General features: G+C 40.4%; 1 protein-coding gene across 10 annotated transcripts in view; it reads right to left on the bottom strand.

The window, feature by feature from the left end:
• Window positions 1-22,637, bottom strand: part of LOC115093936 (arf-GAP with GTPase, ANK repeat and PH domain-containing protein 1) — a 1,595,449-nt gene that overhangs the window by 391,536 nt on the left and 1,181,276 nt on the right. For 9 of the 10 annotated variants that reach the window (XM_029606403.1, XM_029606396.1, XM_029606397.1 and 6 more), the window contains one exon: window positions 19,065-19,226. In XM_029606403.1, coding sequence (XP_029462263.1) covers window positions 19,065-19,226 — 162 coding nt within the window. Of the gene's footprint in view, window positions 1-16,926; window positions 17,209-19,064; window positions 19,227-22,637 lie in introns of those variants that run through there. The other variant, XM_029606395.1, reaches the window with a different exon arrangement.

Genomic DNA, 22,637 nt, shown 5'->3' with positions numbered 1-22,637 from the left:
CACATGCACAATTTCTCACCGGTGGGTAAAAAATCATACATGTGACACTCGATGCAAAAGACTGGGAAGCCCCCTTCTTGTTGCTGGACTGCTGCCTTCATCTCAAATTTTTTTTAGTTCCTAGTTAAAGTTTAGGTTGCTATGGGAGTAGGAATGTGTCTTATTAACGTCCTTTAAATGTATTAGTGAATTCACTATATGTCTGGTAGTGGCCTACAAGAGAATGATCAGACTCTCAATAAGGTGGTTTTTTTTTTTGTTTTTTTTGTGAAAATGGCACCTGCCTATAAATTAAAAGATGAGCTAGGGTTGGGTGGGCGAGGGGAGGGAGGGTTGGGAAATACAAACAGTCTAACTTCAGTTAGTCAGCCAGAATGACTCACTGTTCTCTTGATTAACAAAGTTGGTACCTAATCAAACCAAATCACGCTACTTTAACACCTTTCCAAGGCTAGTGCTGAACTTTTCAACCTTTTTACTTAGGTATACACTACTCCTAGCTTATTTCTATGTTCTGGCTACTTTTTTTTTTTTTTTTTTTTTAAATATACAAATACTCTAACTTCTGCTTATTAGCTGCCTTACTATCTAAAAATACAAACAGTCTAACTTCAGTTTATTCCCTGCCTTACTGACTATTAAAAGCACACACACACACACACACACTAAATAATATTCCCAAATAGTTAACTTTGTCCCAATACTTTTAAAAAAGAAAATTTCCCAAGCAAAAACTTACTGATTCCTTTCAGCCACCAGCAAGTTGGTCCTTTCTTCTCAGTGCTCACACTTGAGGAATAGATCCCAAGCTACTCATCCTTATTACTAGTAGTTTATGGACTTCTGCACTAGGAACTTATCCAAACCTTTTTTAAACCGTTATACTAACTGCTGCTGTAACCACATCCCTTGGCAATGAATTCCAGAGCTTAATTATGCGTTGAGTGAAAAAGTATTTCCTCTGATTTGTTTTAAATGATTTACTTGCTAACTTCATGGAGTGCCCCCTTAGTCCTTGGATTATTCAAAAGAGTAAATAACCGATTCACATTTACCCATTCAAGTCCTGTCATGATTTTGTAGACCTCTATCATATCGCCCCACAGCTGTCTCTTCTCCAAGCTGAATACCTCTTTAGCCTTTCCTCATAGGGGAGCCCGTTCCATCCCCTTTATCATTTGGTAACCCTTCTCTGTACATTCTCCAGTGCAACTATATCTTTTGTGAGATCTGTTGACCAGAACCACACACAGTATTTAAGGTTTGGTCTCACCATGGAGCGATACAGAGGCATTATGACACCCACCATTTTATTTGCCATTCCGTTCCTAATAATTCCTAACATTCTGTTTGCTTTTTTGACTGCCACAGCACACTGAGCTGACAATTTCAATGTATTATCCACTAGGATGCCTAGATCTCTTTCCTGGGTGGTAACTCCTAATGTGGACCCTAACATTGTGCAACTACAGCATAGATTATTTTTCCTTATATGCATCACCTTGCACTTGTCCACATTAAATTTCATCTGCCATTTGAATGCTCAATCTTCTAGTCGCACATGATTCTCCTGCAATTTATCACAATTCGTTTGAGATTTAACTACTCTGCATAATTTTGTGTCATCCGCAAATTTAAGCATCTCACTCGTCATGCCCCTTTCCATATCATTGATAAATATATTATCCAGGATAGCCTTTTTTGTCTTCCTCCACCATCACAGGAAGAAAAATCATATAAAATGTATATTTATTTCAAACAGCATCCACTTTTCCCATACCTAACCACAAGGTTCTGCACTAAGTTAAATAGCTAGCAGTACTAACAAGGCCATTGCCCAAGCATCTGTCCTCCTAAGTCCCCTGCAAAGCCTGCCAGAGAGATCCGGCTATGTGAGCACCTGTGTTTCTGCTAGGACATCTAGTACATTATAGAACTTGCAGTTTGCCAGACAGAATAAACTGCTAAAATGCTTAAATACATATTACTAGGCTGTGCTTTCTGTTGTCTCTATTCTAACAACTGATTTATTTATTTAATATATATAAAGGCACATTACATTTTTAGAACATCAAACATAGAAATATTGAGACATACAACATATATAAATCAGGCAAAAATAATAAAATAAAATATACAATCAGTTTCATAAATGATTACAGTATCTCAAAGATCCTACTTAATTGTTCAGAGAAAATGCTTATCCTATGCTCTCAAATTCCATTGCTGTTTTAGCTGTCATCACCCAAATTGGGAGGGTTTTCCACGTTTCCACTATCTTTCCATGAAAGATATTTCCCTTAAGTTTCTCTTCAGTCTACCCCTTCAGAGCTTTATATCATGACCCCTTATTCTAGCACATTTTTTCCTTTGAAACAGGTTTGCTTTTTGTGCATTTTTTATATCTTTCAGGTATTTGAATGTCTTTGCCATTTCTCCTTTGTTTCACTTCTCCTTTAGGGTATACATATTTAGATTTCTAAATCTTCTCTCATAATAAATTTGATCAGATCTGACAGTAAGTTATGGATGCATCCAGGGTCCTGTTTTTAGAGAGTGATTTACTTTACCAGATAGAGGTCTATAGGTGTCTCTTCTGGTGACAAACATTATGAATAAATGAGACCCTAGGGTTACATATGTACAGCTGCTCAGACTTCCTTTTTTTGACTCTGTAAAAATGGTTAAAGATTTTTAATTATCACTGTCAAGGAGTAATTTTCAAAGCCATTTATGTGCAGAAAACTTGGTTTAGGTGCATAAATGGCTTACAAAAAAATGTGTGGGGGTTGTGAGCATGAAAGTATGTGTGGAACACAATTTAGTGCATACATTTATATGGACAAAAGTTAGGCATTCTGGGGCATGGAGACTAGATTTACATGCATACTTTTGATTTTAAAAAGCATGTCATTAATTAACATGCACATATTACATGCTTCAAAGTACAAATGTGTGGGTTAATTTATGACATACAATATGCCCAAAACTCTCTTACTCCAGAACCTCCAAAATTGTCACACACACATCAAACTAAACAAAGGCAACTGGTATTCTAATTTTCAACAATGATAATATGGAACCACATGAAATCACTATTTGCAATTAATTATGTATTTGTAGGACCTCTGATCTACATGAGTCTGTTACACCTACAGACTCACTTGTAGTGTACAGGTCCAAAATTACTTTATTAATCACGAGGCAACTTCTTTGAAATATTTTTTTGAGTTTTTTCTTTTTTGTAAAACATTTATAGACCCAAATCGTTATTGATCATTATGTGCATCACCATACCGCACCAATTATGAATAGAGCCAAATTATCAAATTGTTCGGTTAGTCACTTCATCATTTAAACCGTCCCATATCGCACCAATTTTAAACAGAGCCAAATTCTCAAATTATTCGGTTAGTCACTCATAGTACTCATCTGTTGTGAAGATCCTAACGGTATACTCATCATTTGAACCGTCCCGACATGATCGTGTTTCAGACCGTCTTGGTCCTGCTTCAGGGGCAACGTCTGATCCAGGAAAAATTTGGGTCTTCAATGATGACTATTCTTGCGGTTCCATTTCTTTTACTTCATTCTGTCTTCGGTCGACATCCTCGACAGCCATTGCCTCGTGATTAATAAAGTAATTTTGGACCTGTACACTACAAGTGAGTCTGTAGGTGTAACAGACTCATGTAGATCAGAGGTCCTACAAATACATAATTAATTGCAAATAGTGATTTCATGTGGTTCCACATTATCATTGTTGAAAATTAGAATACCAGTTGCCTTTGTTTAGTTTGATGTGTGGGTTAATTTATGCACATTCTTAGGGATCATTTTCAAAAGTGAACAAATTCGCATAAGTTTAGAAATTTGTGTAATGTATGAGTTTGGCAATGTATAAGTTATGCGAGTTGTTATAAAATTACCCTCCTTATGAAATAATTAAAATTGAAAAAAAGGATGGTTGCTCAGTCTCTTTAATTTTTGGTATCTGAGGTCAATGAAAATAATGTACATATGACTGTCCATTCTGCTATGATATCATTAGTTTGTTAGCAAACACTTGATGATGTCATGAGAAGAGAGAATACATAATTTCATTACTTAAATTGTAAAGTAATTTATATTAGTGAAATGCACAAATATACCTAGAAGTCATAAAACAGATACATATAATCCAAGGGCCTTTTTATTACAAAGTGACTTACTGACCAGATACATCAAATTCAAGTAACAGACATTCTTGGCTTGTCTGAATAATATAATGGCAGTATTAGTGCACATCTGAGACGTAAGTACATATTTGAGTGGTATCAAAGCTGCTGAACCTCTTTGCTATGCCCTCAGATCTTCAAGGCATAGGAGGGAAGATGACTAACCATCATGTAGTTATCCAAAGGTCAAAGCTTCTTATTATTGTATGTTATGTTTATGGATCTTCATTTTCATTTTTTATTGTTATTTATTTTGCTTGTGAATTTATCATGGTTTATTATGACCAGATCAAAAACAGAAGAAAATCAGTTGAAAAAAATGACTCATTATTTTTCCAGATAAATATCAGAGTTTATTTTGGTGGACAGAAGATAGGATGATAAAACAACATTAACAGATTCTTCCACCAATCCACCGAGCAGAATCCACATCTACTCCCATCCCCTACCTAGTGTTGTGAGTGAAGGACAGCTGGAGATGGGGTGTTGTAGACACCACCTCCTGGAGTGGTTCAGGACTGGAAGGGAATGTAGGTGTTCAGCTGAGGCTAGAGCACTGAAATGCTGGAACTGAGTGCTAATAAGGGTGGAACTGGAACCACAGGAACCGAGTGAGGTAAGTGTACAACTACATGCAGGTAAGCATGGAACTGGAACACTGGAGCTGAGTGCTGGCAAGAGTTGTACAGGATCAGAGTGGAGGTAAGTGTGGAGCTGGATGCTGGTATATGTGGAATTGGAACGCTGGAACATACAGGATCTGAATGCAGATAAGAATGGAGTGGATGTAGGTATACGTGGAACTGGAAAGCTAGAATAGACAGACTGAGTGCAAGCGAGCATAGAAGTGGAACTCTGGAGACAGGGACTAGAGCAAGATAGGACAAACCAGGGCAAGGACTACATAGAACATGGAACATAGAACGCCTTAAGTCAGCAAAGACAAGCAAGGCATAGAGACCTAGAAACAAGGAAGAGAACTGGAGACTTAGGGCAAGGTCAGGTAAGAAACAGAGAAGCCTAGAGTAGGCCGCAAGGTAAGAAAGAAACCAGAAGGCTTTCAGGCCACACAGCAAGACTTGGAACAGAAGGCCAGATGGCCACAAGGCAAGACCAAGGTAAGCTGGGAACAGAAGGCCCAGAGGCCAGGGGCTAGGGAAAAGAAAGGCTGGAGTCAGAAGGCCAGGAGGTCACGAGACAAGGATAGGAATGGCTTGAGAAAGCCGCAGGGCAGAGAGGGCTAAAGCATGGAGCCAAGGAGGACTCGATGCCGAAGCACTGAGGCATGGGAGAGGCAGAGTTAAATCGGGCTAGAGTCTAGGTTTGGTACAGGCAGGAGAGAAGGGGTTGATCATTCAGGGGAATGAACTCATGGAGGTCTCCTGCTGGCATGGAGGCAAAAGCATAGGCTGAGGCAGGAGCCAGAAAATGCTGGAGAACAGTTCAGAGCCAGGCTCAGTGGTGTCCTTTGGTGGAAAGGCAGCCACGTGGCAGCCGGAATCGCAACACTTAGCAAAAGCCCCTCTTTCTTTCCTCCCAATTTACTGATAATCTCCCTCTCTTCTCCCCAAAACCCAGCCCCCTGCTTTGCAACACTGCCCTTCTGCTTTTGTGCAGGGGCATGAAGCCTGTAGGGAAGTGCTTCTGGTGGCCTACTTCAAATGCATTCACAGTACCAGAGAGCAGGCACTTTGGCTGCTTGGGGGGGGGGGGGAGGGGGGGGAGAAGGAGCGACTTGAAACACAGCATGGACAGCACTGGAGGGTAAGGGTTTTCACTGATGGAGGGTGGGACTTGAAACACAGCCTGCGCATTGGCTCAAACTGGCTTCCAGCATGGGCTGAAGGTCTTGAAATGATGCGTCTGCAGCTCTGGAGCAGTTTTTTAATCAGCTTAAAATTACGGTGAATATCGGTTTAAACTGATTTATCACCTTTGGAAAAATCCGGGAAATTATGGGTGAAAATTGGTTTCAACTAAAAAGGATCCTAGTTATTTTATACTTTTCTATCGCCTTTCTTGAAATAAGTTCAACCCAAGGCAGTTTACATCAAGCAAATTCTTGTATAACATTATTTTTTATAGATTGCTTTGCTTACATATCTCTTCAGATGACATATCTGCAGCCTCCCCCCAACACAAAACATAGCATGATTAAAGTCCTCATTCAGAATGCATCTTAGAAATAATTTCTAGTTAATTGGCTAGCTAGTGCAAGATGTTAACCCATCTAAGAAACAAGGGAGTTTTAATTACTATACTTAGAGGTAGATTTGAAAAGCCTTGTGCGTGCAAAAATGGCCACATATGCATGTAAGTGGGCTGCATGGGTGCTATGCAAATTTTAAATAGCTGGGAAGGGTGCACGTATATCAATGTATGCGCACCCAGAAAAAGTAGGAAGAAAAGGGGCAGGGCATGGGCATTCCAGAGGTGGGACTAGCACTGATGCACATAACCCTAATTTTCCTTAGCCGGCCTGCATAACATACACATGCCACTTTAGTACAGATACTCAGTAGGCATAAGAGTCGGGTGGGGGGGGGGGGGAAGAGAGAGAGAAAGAGAGACTCTTTATAAGGCTCAGCCTGACACTCAATATATGGACCATTGTTAAGGGGCACTTTGATTTGGGATGAGTTTTCGGGAGGTAGGTTGGGGTTGGGGGAGTGGTGTTACAGACACATTTAGAGGTATCTATTGTAAAATTGACATCATTAAAGAATTTTAGACCTTATAAGCGATGAAAAGGAGTTGATTTGTACAATGCAGCTAGCTAGAAATTTCATCGCTTATAAGGTCTAAAATTCTTTAATGATGTCAATTTTACAATGGATACCTCTGAATGTATCTGTAATAGGGATGTGATTCAGCTGAACCTTTTGGTTCAGCCTTCGTTATTGGCCTGCCGCAGGAGATTTTGTGTTCCGCGGTTTGGACCGTTCTTTTTTCCGCTGCCCCAAACTGAAAAAAAGAAAAACACCCCAACCCTTCAAGATTTAATTAATTACAATTCCCCACCCTCCCGACCCCCCCAAAGCTTGCCTACAGTCCCTGGTGGTCCAGCGGGGGTCCCGGGAGCGATCTCCTGCTCTCGGGCTGTCGGCTGCCAATAAACAAAATGGCGCCGGTGGGCCTTTGCCCTTACCATGTGACAGGGGCTATCGGTGCCATTGACCAAAAGGTTCAGCCGAATCACATCCCTACTACAGATACATTCAGAGGTATCCATTGTAAAATTGACATATGGTAGGAGCAATGGAAGGCCGGCGCCATCTTAAAAAATGGAGCAGGCCATCCATTACTCCTATCATGTGACAGGGGCTGGCCAATGGCATTGATAGCCCCGTCACATGGTAAGGGCAAAGGGCTATCGGCACCATTTTGATTAGTGGCAGCCAATGGCCAGAGAGGGGGAGATCACTCCCGGGACCCCCACTGGACCACCAGGGACTTTAGGCAAGTTTTTTTTTTTGGGGGGGGGGGTCGGGAGGGTGGGGGATTGTAATTAATTAAATCTGAAGGGGTGGGGTGGGTTTGGGTTTTCTTTTTTATGTGCCCTTTCTCCCCCTCCCCAAAACGATACGAAAACCACACGAAATTTCGTGAGTTTTCCTATCGTTTTGGGGACTCCCCGAACTGCGACGAAATAGAAAATATCGTCTACATTTCCTATTTCATCTCAAACGAATGCACATCCCTAGTCTGTAACACTACCCCCTGAAAACTCACCCCAAATCAAAGTGCCCCCTTACAATGGTCCATATATTGAGTGTCAGGCTGAGCCTTATAAAGAGGCACTCACTCCCTCTCTCTGCACGTAAGAAATGCGTGTAAAGCTGCAGACATACGTGCTTGAAGAATATTTTTAAAACCTATGCATATATTATATAAAATAGCGCGTATCTTTGCATGCAGTGAGATATGTGCGTTTATGTGTGCACGTGCGGCTCTTATAAAATCTATCCATTAATACTTGCTAGGTGGAATGATAAAGAGTATTTCAAGTCAGGCTTTCTTCAAGTGCAATGTGTAACAAGAGCAAGAGGTGAATCTGTCATAGCTGGTATCTTACTTTCTCTATTACGCTGGCTCTCACCACCTCCCATCCTTGTTTCCACCAGAAAACTGTTTTTCACAGTATCCAAACTATGCAATTTAATCTGGCCCTTAAACCAAACATTTGCAAAAATATATCTCTTGCATATCAGTTATAAATATTTTGAAAACCAGATCTTTATGAGAGCTATGAGTTGTGAATTACTAATCTACTAGCACAAATATATTCCAAGTCATAGTGCATTCACAGAGACACTGACTTACCAAAGTTTGCATAAATCTAATTTTAATAAGAATTTCCATTAATGAAACAAAACAGAGAGGGAATAAAATATTAATCTGTAAAAATTTCACTTTTTAAAAAGAAAAGCATCAAAATGGTTGAACAGAGATGATACAATTACAAGCTAACCAACCTTGTATGATGTAAGCAAAGCAAAACAAAACAACCCCTGCACTACACTACGGTTAAAAACCCTACTTCGATGGAATAGGGATGTGTAGGGCTAAAAAAATTCATTTTCTTTTTTCGATTCATTTTTGGGGAGGTTTTTTTCATACAGATTTTGGTTTGTGGAATGTTTGATTCATTTCATTCATGTGAAAAACAAATGAATCAAACATTTAAAAAAAAAAAAATGAAGAAAAAAAGAAAAAAGGGCATCCTGGCCCTACCACTCATCCCTCCCACTCACCTGGAAAAATGTCGAGTCCAAGATCCCCCTGGCCCCCACTTACCCAGTATGGTGGGGATCCACTAGGAAGGCCTAGGCTCATTGCCATACATCAAAATGGCGGTGACCATTGAGGTGTATGCGCTGGAGTTAATTAACTCTGGCACAACCCCAGCAGATAGCATGAGCTAGCAATAGAAGAGGCAAAGAAACAAAACACAGAAGAGGAGCTCCGAGGCCTGGGCCAGATCCTGGGCCAAGGCATTGGTACCTGGGTCCCAACCCTGGACCCAGCCGCCGGCTCAGGATCCAGGCTGAGGCTCCAGGATCAGGACACGGCCTTTATTGGATACCTGTCATATTAGGTAAGTTTGTTTTAATTTTTCTAGGGTCTTGGCTGAGGTGTTGGGTCGATTCTAGGCTGAGACCTTTGCTTTACACCTTGGCCTTTGCCCTAGGCAAGGCCCTGGATTTGGGCCTGGGCCTAGGCCCAATGTATTCATTTAAAATGAATGCAACAAATAAGGTTTATTTCATTTGGGGGCCCCTAATTTGTTTTGGGCCCCCCAAATGAAACAAATTGGCCTTATTTATTGCGTTTTGTGTGTTTGTTTTAAACAAATGCACATCCCTACTACAGAATTTATTCTAGTAAATGTTTATCAAATTTTATATCTTCAAGGTATAACAGTAAAACTATTGTGTCAACAAAGACACTTCCATAATGCCTTAGCATTTACAACCATAAAAAATATATTGTATTTCTTCTAATTAATTTTTTGACAACTGTCAATATAAATACAATGTAGCTCTTCAACATGTATTTTTTGGAGTAAATACATATCAATACATTTTTCCTAGCATCTAATACATCAGTATTAATAATACAGTGGCAATCATAATTGGTGAAACAACTATGAAAAAGTCAAGCAATCTGATTTCATGATGCAAAACATTTGGCTTCTTTTTTGTCAGTCATAGGTTTTAATCCATAAATCATCTTTTTAAATTTTATGCTGCTTTTCTCCTCACAAACATTAGGGGGAAATTTCCAAAACTATGTGATGATTGGAAATTCCATAAATACGTTTCCCAATGGACTCTGCACCAGTTCTCAAACAGAAAGTATGCATATACTTTTCCCTTCAAAACTATCTAGGGAAAAAGAATCCACAGAGATTTGCATCTGGATTTTCTGCAGATATATTTTTTGTGAAAAACACCACACACAGTTTTGAAAATGTAAAACTATGGACATTGTTGCCTCTCCCAACCTACCTGCTTTTCCTGTGAGTAGAAGTAGATGGCTTGTTGATTATCCTCATCATGATGGGCAATTTAAGTCTATTTATCCAAATAACTAGCTTTTGAAAATCACCCTCCCTTTTATGTAAAACAACAAAGGAGGCAATAAACAGTGGCCACTGCACCACAACTGGTGACAAATATGTTAAAGAAATAATATGGTGATACAGCAGCTTTATCTACCATTTTATTTGACATTTACTTGTTACCTCTGTCATCTTTCTTTCCAGTCTCAATATAAAATTAAAAATATATGCAGATGACATCCAATTTATTCTACCATATAACACCTCTTGGAGTAACACTTTTTCATTAATCAACCGCTATAAAATCAATAAAAACCTGGATGTCACATAATTGGCTTATTCTCAATTCCACAAAAACTGAAATCAGATATCTATCAATTACTCCCAATTCTTCACATGTTCCCCCTTCAGAACTCATATTTGATAATATCTCTCTCCCAATTACCAGACAGGAATGTAATTTAGGCATTAACATAGATTCTTAATTTATCCATGACTGCCAATATCTGATCAGTTAGACCTAATTCTTAGTGAAATGCAGGATTTGGTACGAAAGGTAATGGTGGTTGGCCCACTTGGCAATAGTGATCATAGTGACATCAAATTTGATTAAATCACTGGAGGGAGAACATTAAGTAAATCTACAAGATTTTCAAAAAAGAGACTGATAAAATGAGAAAAATAGCTAAAAAACTGAAAGGTGCAGCTATATAGCTTAAGAGTTTAATCAGGTGGGGTCATTTTTAAAATACAATCTTGGAAGCCCAACCTAAATGTATTCCATGCATTAAAAAAAGTGGAAGGCAGGCCAAATGAATGCCAGTATGGTTAAAAGGTGAAGTGAAAGACTAATTTAGCCAAAATAATTTCTTTAGAAACTGGAAAAAGAATCCACCTTAAGAAAATAGGGAAAGACATAAATATTGGCAAGCCAGATGTAAAATATTGTTAAGACAAGTAAAAGAGAATTTGAAAAAGCTGGCCGTAGAGGCAAAAACTCATAATAAAAACTTTAAAAAATATATATGTAACCCTTGCTTGGGGGCTTTATGTCCCAAGGGCACACAAACTTATGTTTGCTCTTTGAGGAATTCATCTGGCTAGCACTCCTCCCATACACAACTTTCTGTCCCAAGTGTGGATCCTTTTTATTGCCCATGCAATGATGTATTCCTTTCTGTATGTGCTGTTAGATGCTGCATCCCAAGGGGTGAGATGCTGGGATAAACCAGGCAAGACAAGGCTCTGGGTACAGAAATTAAATGTCCTCTGATTCTTTAACAATTAAAGTTCATTTTTCCATAAAGGTGAAATTACAATTGAATTATTTACAAAGGTGTTTCTTCTCTTCTGGGTAGGTGTCTTTTATCTGAGGTAACTGGGTAAAGATTCCCATGTGATTTTAAAGTGCACAAAGCTTTCACAGTGGCCAAACAGGAACCCTATTGGAGAGATCCCCTCAAATAAGAAAAGTCTTACCTGAGTCCAGTTTATTCACAGTCACCCAGCCTGTCCTGGTCCCATGGGGTGGAGATCCAGTTGAAAAACCCCAAGATCTTGATCAATAAGATCAAGATCCTGCCATCAGTTTTGTTGCATTCATCCTTCCCTCAATTTTTACTAAATTCCTTGTGCTGCTGTAGCTCACACTCCCACCAAAACATCAAAGATCCGCCTCCATGCTTTACAGTAGGGATGGTGTGCTTCTCTTCATAGACTTTGTTGACTCCTCTCCAAACAAAGTTCAATTTGGTCTCATCAATCCAAATTATTTTGTTCCAGAAGTTTTAAGGCTTCTCTAGGTGCTGTTTAGTGTATTGTGAGCAGACTGTTTTGTGATGTTGGTGCAGGAATGGCTTTTTTCTGGCAACACTACCATGCAGCCCATTTTTGTTCAAGTATCTTCTTATTGTGCATGCTGAAACACCCACACCACTTTGTTTCAGAGAAGCCTGCTTTTCAGTAGAAGTTGCTTCTGGGTTTTCCTTTGCATCCCGAGAAATTTTCCTGGCAGGTGTGTGTGAAATCTTTCTTGGTCTACCTGACCGAGGCTTAGTATTTAACAGAACCCATAATTTTCCACTTTTTGATCAGAGTTTGAACAGTATTGATTGGCATTTTCAAATCTTTGGCTATCTTTTTATGTCCTTTTCCTGATTTATAAAGTTGACACACTTTTGCTCGGAGATCCTTAGACACTTTTTTTTGCTTTCCCCAGGCTTCAGTAACTACCAAAGTCAGTGCAGCGCTGGATAAAATGCACAAGGGTACCTCAGGAGCTAAGAAACTCAATGACTATTTATACACAGACACTAATTACAATCAAACAAGGCACAGGTGTGGATACCTATGCTTCATTGCCATCTCTACCTGTGTATGTCAAATGGAGTATATATTATCAGCCCAAGCATTCAAGGGTATGCAAACTTTTGAACAGGACTATTTTATTGTTTCTTTTACTGCTATGGTTTGTTTAATGATTGTGCTATTCTATGATGCATAATAGTTTAATTTGAAACACATTAAAAATAACAGACATGTTCTGTCTGATCACTCATGTTTTCTTAAAATGCTACACATCTTACAAAATCTGCCAGGGGCAAGTAAACTTATGATCACAACTGTATCTTATTGGCTGAGACCTCCAACAAATCAACAAAAACCCCCCAAAAAATCCCCCTTATTTTATCAGTCAGGTATCTGATAAAGGCCAGGTCCCAAGGCCGGGGCCGGGACCAGGGCCAGAGCCAGATCCTAGACCCAGGCTCCACGCTGCAATCTGACCCAGAGACCAGGTCCTGATACTGGGGCTTTGGCCCGGACCCAGGCCTGATGCCATGACACAGCTTGGAGGCCAGGTCTTGACACTAGGGACTCAGCCCAGACCCGGGTCTGACACACCACAACACAACCTGGAGGCCAGGCCAGGACCTGGATTCATGCATGATGCAGAGACCTGACCTGCAAGCTGGGTACCAACACTGGTTCCTCGGCCTGGAGCCAGGACTGACATTGCAGTCAGCCCAGAGGCTGCTCCTGATGCCGGGGCCTTGGCCTGGACCCAAGCCCAACACTGTGACCTGACCCGGAGACCAGGCCCCAATGTAGGGGCTTTTGCTCGGACCCACACCTGATACCGAGACACGACCCAGAAGCTGGGTCCCAACGTCAGGGCCTCAGCACGGACCCAGGCCTGACATAACGACCCAGCCAGGAGGCTGGTCCTGATGTTGGGGCCTAGGCCGGGTCCTGATGCCAAGGCCCTGGCCCAGACCCAAGCCTAATGCTGTGACCCAGCAATATGAACGGCATTGCTTACATCAAAACCAATTCCTGTATGACCCTAGCGGATGGCGTCATTTGGCTTGCAAGTGCCAAAGAACAAAGAGGATGAAGAAGAGGCTCAGAGGCCTAGGCTTTGAGGCCTGGGCTTGATCCTGTGTCAAGGCCCAGGCTTTGGGACCTGGCATCCTAGCCAAGGCCCTGGCACCGGTCCTAGGTCCTGGTGTTGGGACCCAGCCTCCGGGTTAGGTCACAGCCTGGGTCTATCTGGGCCAAGACCCCAGCATTGAGACCTGGCAACCTACTGGGCCCTAGGCTGAAGCTGGCGAATCCCCACTGGATTGGGTAAGTGGGGGCTGCTGGGGGAATCCCAGCCCTGTCATTTTTTCGGATGGGCAGGAGGCCCTGGGAGGCCTCATTTTCATTTTTTGGCCTCTTTTTGTTTTCATTTTTATTTGTTTGATTTGTATTTTTCTCACAACTGAAAACAAATCAAACGATTCATGAACCGAAATTCGTGAAAGAAAAAAACCCTCCCAAAAATGAAAAATATTTTTCTCCTGCACATCCCTAGTTTATACATGAAACATTTTATGATTGGTTCTGTTGTTTCCTTTTGCGGGTTATACATTTTTTAAATAAATAAAACAGAGAGCGAGAAACAGAAATGGAGAAGATCTAAGCTCAAAAGGTATTCAGATGGCACATGGAGGAAGGGTACCTTCCCCTAAGAGCTTACCTGTTTGCAAAAGTCAGTGAGAAGGTGAAAGATTATTTTCTGGTGTTCACTATTTTCTGGTGTACTGTTTGGACTTTGCTTACCATCAGTCCAGTTAAGATTTTTATTTTTGAACAATAGTTTTTGGAGTGGAGTGTGATTATTATTTTTTTTTTTTGTGTGTGGCTGGACTGATGTGCAGAAAAGCCCTACAGAGAACATAATCCTAAGGGCCCTGAAAAGACTGACTTTTCTCACGTGTGCAGGAACCCTGGAAGATCATTGGGCCTTGGATGTTCCGTGACCTTCTCCATGTGCCCTCATGCTCAAGAGCTGACCAGGATGGAGATTATATAATTTTATGCCTGATTTTGCAACTGGCAAAGTTATGCACATATAATTAGTTGCATAACAACCCAATATTTAAACTCAATTGATGTGTGAATTTTGTCATTGAGCATCATATTGGTTTGGGCATGCTTGAAATTACAAGCAAAAATATCTTTGCAGTTAAAGCACTATTGATAATTTACCCTTATATCTAATATTTAATAGTACAGCTAAGTACTGGGCATTATATCAGTGGCATAGCTGGAATGCAACAAACTTACCTGAATCCCAACAAAACTGAGTTCCTCTAGATACAAAACATGCAGGGAAAAGTCCATGATCTGAAAATCCCATTCAGAACCTATGAGCTCCCGAAACACAGGTTAAAAACTTCAGAGTATTACTGAATTCGGAACTCAGCATGCTCACGCAAATCTAGGCAATAATAAAGAGCTTCCACTTTCAATTACATAACCTATAAAGATTGCGTCCACTCACTGAGAAAACAAACCTACTCACAGTTGTTCATGCCATGGTAATCACACGGCTGGATTAATGCAACACATAGTACAAGAGTCAAATAGATAAGGACCTCCATCAATTCGAGGTAATACAAACCTCCACTGCACGACTGATAGAAGGATGCAAACTGTACAACCATATCACACCCCTCTTCTACAAACTACACTGGCTACCTATTCCACACAGAACCACATTTAAAACCCTGATACTGATATAGAAGACTCTAAGAGGGGGATGATCTATCTACTTGAGACAGATGCTGTCCTTATACATGCTCCCAGATTATTTTAACAACTCCATTGACAAAATATTTCAAAAGAACAGATGCCTGCAACTGGTCCTCCATGAAAGTAGTGCTTGACCTATGGAACTCCCTCCCAAAAGAATTCCAACAAATATATGATTATTCCAAAATTCAGGAAGCAAATAAAAGCATGGCTCTTCTATCAAGTCTTTATTGCCAAACTATTGAACAGAGTATAGAAAATTGCCTGACATCACCTCAAGTGCCTTGATCATGCTGCTACAATCTATTGGTTTGTTGAGCTATTATTTAGTCAGTAGTATTCTGCTGTGCTGCTCTTATGACTAAGACAATGTGTTGAAACATTTAAATTTTAGTCTTTGATGCATATCTTTGTTATCAAGCTGATAATGACCTCTCATTGTATACCGACATCCAAATATGCTGTACACTTTTTGTCAAACTGCCAATATCTTATGAGTGTATGTTCTACCATGTTTAGGGTGAATTTTGTCTTCAAAAAGGCAGGTAATAAATACAATAACTTAGGGAGGCAAAACCTGCGCTTGGCTCTATCTTGTCCCACTCGCAATAAACACAATACAACTTTTGGTTTTACAAAAGGCTGCAGTTTATTCCTAACCCGAGCCCTCACAAATGCAGCAACAAATGTAACAACTCAATAGTACCTCCGCCACCCCCTCCCTTTTTTCTTTCTGCGCCTCAATCACCTTGTCCCAGTGCTGAGGCATACCATCGCTCCCCCTCCTTCTTACCCCGCCTCGTCCCAGCGAGGGTAAGCCGTGGCCTTGAACTTTAGCCCCCTAGCTCATTGGCCATCTCGTGCAGCAGCCCCCCAACTACACGAGATCCCCCCATCCCAATGTTCTTTCCAACAATGCAGTATTACAATTACAACTTGGGCTCGGGTTTCCGCTCCAACCGCGACAAAACTTTAACTCTGCAAATATTTCCCCATAAACAATCCATCTTCTGGGTGGGCGGGCGGGATAAACAGCAAGCACGACTTCCTCCGCAGCCGGCCGGGTTCGTCTGGCAGGGGGATCGGCCTCGTCACGACCGGCTGCTATGGCAACGGCAATGGCGCTGCAGCCACCGGCCGATGCACACCCCCCCCCCGACGCTCTCCCGTGCTACCCCCCTTCCCTCCTGCTCCTCCGCCTGTGCGCACTTGCACCCTAGTTAGGATCGGCGGCGCAGGACTAGCCCGCACCACCTTACATATAATAAACAAACTTCTAGACATCATACTTAAGGGCTTACAAAAAAACTAACTTTTCTCCTTTTCAGTGTTTATTGAATAAGGTCCAGAAAATGCAAATATGGTGTTTAAGTGTTAGTCACCAAAGCTGACATGATGGAGGTCCATTATTAAGGAATATTTTTTCACTGTTTTAGAATCGGCTACACATGAGCAGGGTACTTGGATCTTTCCCTAGAATAACATGAAAAGGGCATTTGCAAGCAATTAAAATAAATCCCATTTATTTATTTATCCAGGCTTATATTCCACATCTCCAAATATTATGTTTAAGGTGGATTACAAATTTAAACACTCATAATTAAAATATACATATAACAATTACAGATATAAAACAGTATTAAAAATTAAATGAGCCAGCTATCATAAAAAGCTTTGTTAAAAAATAGAGCTTCCTAAATACCTTCACATCCTGTTCTTCATGCAGTTCGGGAGGGGGAGCAGTCCATAATGTGGGAGCTACATAAAAGAACATTTGTTCCCGAGTAGACCGTGGCTTCACAGCTCACAATGGAGGAATAGTCAGAACAGCCGAACATAAAGCCCTACCTGGCACGTATGGGGATAGATTACTGGTCAATATACATTTTGTCTATGCATAGAGCAATTTATTGAACTATAACCAATAAATTAAAAAGTAACTGGAAGATATCAGATTCACTTGATGTCCTTCTCCCCCCACCCCTTTTCTCCCTTTTGTCCCCCATTTTGCCTCTACACAAATGACAGGAATCTTTGTTTGGAAAAATAAAGGCCGCAGTTTATTAACCATACCCGAGCCCTCAACTAATTCAAACAATACATACCCCATGTTTACATATTTAATTGTGCCCCCCACCTCTTCCAGTGGTAGAGCTTAAGTGATACAATCCTCTGAGCATCGGCCCCCCTCCTGCTCATTGGCAATCTCGTGTAGCAGCCCCCCCGCACTACACAAGAATCCCCCCCCTTCTTCCAACTTTTAACCATTACATAAATTAAACAACTTATGGGCTCGGGTTTACCGCCACTGCGACAACTTTTCTTATTCTAACGAATAATCCCTAGTATGCTGCCCTCATCGGGTGGGAGGGAGGGAAAGCTTCTGCCCGCTCTCTCAGCCGTTCCTCTCAGACTGAGGCGCGAAACCGCTTCCCCTTTATACCCTCCCCTTTCCACCAATCCCTGCCTCCCCATTCAAAATACACCTCTTCTATTGGCTAGCTTCTCCCTTCCCCCCTGTTATCCCCTCGTCGACCTTTTTCCTCTCCTCTTTTTAACCCCTTCCGCTCACTTTACTTCAGTTACCAGCGTGGAGCGAGACAAGCTCGCTCCGCTTCATTTATCACCATTTAACTGGAGAGCCAGTGAAAGGCAGCTAAATCTGGAGAAATATGCTCAAATGGGAAATCTGTAGTAAATGTGGGGTAGTGGAATTCTGCATTAGTTGCAGCGCCTGAACACATATATTCGGAAATCCCACAGACAGGCTATTACAAAAATCAAGTTGAGTAAACATTAACACTTGCAAAACTGTTCTAAAATAATCATGTGATGCAATCTGGACTTTATGGACTTATGGTCTTTTTTCAGCCTAACAAGCTCAACATAACTATATGTGTTTTAGTGTTAAGTACCAGACATTGTATCTGTAGTGTAACTGCAATGCAATCACAGTACAGTTAAGCTATGGACATTACATCAGCAGTATAACTGAAGGTTTTAACTGCTATGTAATTAAGTTCTAAACAGGACTATCCACTATGTGGTCTTGGCATGAAGGAACGGTTACAGTGCTTTGAGCCTTATTGGAATTCTATTCTTTTCTTTGCCTCTATTTTCTTGTCATGCCAAAAAGACTAATTTTTGTAATTTAGGCTCATTTGTTGGTTGAAAGTTAGAGGCGAAATCTTGGAGATCAAACTACTCAGCTTCACCTTTGTCTTAGCAGGTGGTCACTTCTACAGTGGAAAAAGTCTTCTTTCTCTCCTGGAGCCCAAGTATATCATCTGTGTGATGCACTTTAGCTTTATCACCTAGGATACTTGAACTAGATTCTTCTATTTCATACTTTCATACTGCCTTTCCCCCAATAAACGGGACTTCACAATGCTGTAGCCAAGCCTTAGGGTACCCCATATTTAGTGTTTCTAATTACTCACTATCCTTACCATTGGGTATTCTATGAAGATACTGCTTCTGTCTCATAACTAAATTGTAAAAAAGTTTAGTCACATTTTCTACCGTGTATGTTATGAAAATAATTATGCATATGAATGCCTTTTCTAGGTTTCTCAGAAAGAAATTCCATTGCAGATGGACAGAGGAAATGACTAGACAATCTATGGCTAGTTTAGGAGATTGTCAGCACCAACAAATTAAGAAGAGCTTCAGAGGCTCTTAGTGGTGAAACAAAATTGCCTTACCATCAGCTGCGCCAGAGATGCCATCTGCTTTGAAATTACTTGTGCTTTTCTTCCTGCGATGTTTCTTTCTGTTGGCATGAGGTGAGGGAGGAGGATCCAGTTTGGGACTGGTGGTACTGGAGATACTAGGACTAGAACATACAGACTCTCCCAACCCAGTATCTGCAATTGAATAGGAAACAAATTAAATGTATTTATAAAATGGGTGAGAAACATCAAGCACAGTAGTTTGTGAAAACATCATGTGACCATATGCCAAACTCTTTCAATGAAGTTAACATATAACAAGGCACTAACTCAATGTAAGGCAGTTTTTAACATGCTTGATGACATCACAGTGTGATCAAGCTTTAACCAAAACTTAACTGAAATACCGAAGCCGGATATACAGTGAAGCATTAATCTTCAGTAATTAGCAAGGACAAAATCCATGCTTGCTGCAGTAAAATGGGGTTTTAGCATCATATGCTCTGAAACGTTTGCCCAACTATGGCAATGTCTCTCCGAGAGTAATGTATTTTTCTGATTTACAGTACTTTCCCTATAATAACCTACTGCCCCTTGGTTCAATCTGCTCTACTGTATGTGAAAATCAAAGGGACGCAGATGAGGGGAATATAAGAAGAGAACTGTAACTCTGGTGTGCAGAAAGCAGTGCTTGTGCATGGTTATGCTCATGCTGCCAATCAGGTTTTCTGCATTCACTCCTGAATTTAAAATATAAACAATCAAAACCATGCTAAGCTTAAAGACATTGCTTTTCCTGTTTCTAACCACTTCTGTGTCTGACAAGGTATTCCTCAAACAGAAAAGGCTTGACTTGCAGGATGGGGAGGAAAAGAAACAGTAAATGTTCCAATACCAGCCCACCAAATGCAATTTCATACTTTTGACTGCATATAAATAATGTATTTTATCCTGCATCAATTACTACCAGTCAGAACAGACTACCACTGGCGACACTGGTAAATATTTTAAAAGGTGTCCCATTAGTCTATATCAAAATGTGCACTGATGGAGGAGGTAGAAGTTGTGAAGTGTTGCTGAGTTCGAAAGGGCTTCACCATACATTCAATGACAGTCATTAGTTCTTCCCAATTGGGCATCGATGTTCTCAGACATATATCTATAACCCCCTCTAAAAATACTTCCCTGTAATCCAAGTAATAATAATAACAATCTGCAGATACTCTCAGCTTCACTACTTGAAGTATGAGTGCAAGGAGCATTTTCACTTTTCACTTGAGGAAGCTGACAAGCATGACTAGAGGGGGAATAAAATAACATTCGGCTCACATAAATATCAAGCAGGCTGCTGGAGACTGATGGGCCAGCAATGTATTCTTAGCTATCATTCTGGCAGACAGGCCCAAGGACACTCATAACTTATTTTACAATCATTTAGTTTCAGCTCAAGTGGAAAACGTGACAACTTATCTTTGCTGACAAGATGCCATATCAAACCTTACAATTAACTCTCCCCGATTATCTGCCCAGCCTATCATTAACTTGACCAGTTTTTGATGGACATGAGCAAGTAACTATTTCTCCTGCCATCCACCTGCCCTCCCAGCCCTCAAATATGGTCCATCAGTTTGAGGCATGTGTAACAATTCTATGTAATGTGTAGGTCTATACTTCTACTGATGCATTCACTAAGAGAGAAAACAGGTAATGTGATTGCCCAGGGGAGCAAAAACATAGTATATATAACCAATAGAAAACCTTTGTTTTAAGACCCATAAAAGGACATTTTTCTCTTACACCAAAATTTATGTTTTTTCTAGAATATCATCTTTAGTTATTTTGGACTAATGTATAAAAAATGAATGAGCATGGATTCATTTTCTTAGAAAGCTGTTAAAAGTCACTATGTGAGAATGAGATACTTTCATACTATATATGTCTCTACTCTATGACGTATGTATAGGTTTTATGATTTTCGGGAATTTTTATTTTGCTAGACTTGGAGCCTGATGGGATGACAATGAGAACTTTGGATAACAGGCTGCTGCAGCTAGGGGCAACAGAAAAAAGTCAGTCATTCTAGCAACTTTAAGTTTCCATTGAATTCTGAGCCTTTAGAAATAAACATGCATGAAAATTGTAAGATCTAATTATATTTTAGATTTTATAAAATTTCTAATTAGATTAACATTTTTACCTTCTTAGTTACTGCTTATTGGCAACAGATTGTGAAGCTTGAGCCATGGGGTGTGGAAATACCTAAAGTACCTGACTGTAATTCACTTTGAGTTCAGATTTGAAAAGGCAAATAATTAAAAGTAAAATTCAAATCCAAGTTGTCCTGCTCATTATATTTACTTAAATAGTTTAGTAATCCACTGTGTTTGACATTTATAATGGTACTTTTTTAAATTTCAGAAACATAGATTATGATGGCAGATAAAGAGTTACGCATGGGCAAGTCAAAGAATTTGAAGGGAGAACTGAATCAGAACCATCAAGCGAGGTCATAACTGGCTCAATGAACCAAAATACGAATAGAAGCAATTCACACAACACTATCTTCAACCCCAATCAAAAATAAACACACAGGTTTCTAGCCAACAATGTCTTTTTGTGATGTTTTGGTCTTTTCTTTCTCAATCTAAGTGATAAATTGCAGGAAGACCTTGAGAGACTGGAAAATTGGGCATCCAAATGGCAGATGAAATTTAATGTGGATAAGTGCAAGGTGATGCATATAGGGAAAAATAACCCATGCTATAATTACACGATGTTGGGTTCCATATTAGGTGCTACAACCCAAGAAAGAGATCTAGGTGTCATAGTGGATAACACATTGAAATCGTCGGTTCAGTGTGCTGCGGCAGTCAAAAAAGCAAACAGAATGTTGGGAATTATTAGAAAAGGAATGATGAATAAAACGGAAAATGTCATAATGCCTCTGTATCGCTCCATGGTGAGACCGCACCTTGAATACTGTGTACAATTCTGGTCGCCGCATCTCAAAAAAGATATAATTGCGATGGAGAAGGTACAGAGAAGGGCTACCAAAATGATAAGGGGAATGGAACAACTCCCCTATGAGGAAAGACTAAAGAGGTTAGGACTTTTCGGCTTGGAGAAGAGACGACTGAGGGGGGATATGATAGAGGTGTTTAAAATCATGAGAGGTCTAGAACGGGTAGATGTGAATCGGTTATTTACTCTTTCGGATAGTAGAAGGACTAGGGGACACTCCATGAAGTTAGCATGGGGCACATTTAAAACTAATCGGAGAAAGTTCTTTTTTACTCAACGCACAATTAAACTCTGGAATTTGTTGCCAGAGAATGTGGTTCGTGCAGTTAGTATAGCTGTGTTTAAAAAAGGATTGGATAAGTTCTTGGAGGAGAAGTCCATTACCTGCTATTAAGTTCACTTAGAGAATAGCCACTGCCATTAGCAATGGTTACATGGAATAGACATAGTTTTTGGGTACTTGCCAGGTTCTTATGGCCTGGATTGGCCACTGTTGGAAACAGGATGCTGGGCTTGATGGACCCTTGGTCTGACCCAGTATGGCATTTTCTTATGTTCTTATGTCTCCTGACATCTGTTCATTCT

Source organism: Rhinatrema bivittatum, chromosome 6 (genome assembly GCF_901001135.1).
Source record: "Rhinatrema bivittatum chromosome 6, aRhiBiv1.1, whole genome shotgun sequence".
Lineage (NCBI taxonomy): Eukaryota > Metazoa > Chordata > Amphibia > Gymnophiona > Rhinatrematidae > Rhinatrema > Rhinatrema bivittatum.
The sequence above is the reverse complement of the archived record's forward strand: the minus strand, read 5'-3'. Positions and strand labels throughout refer to the sequence as shown.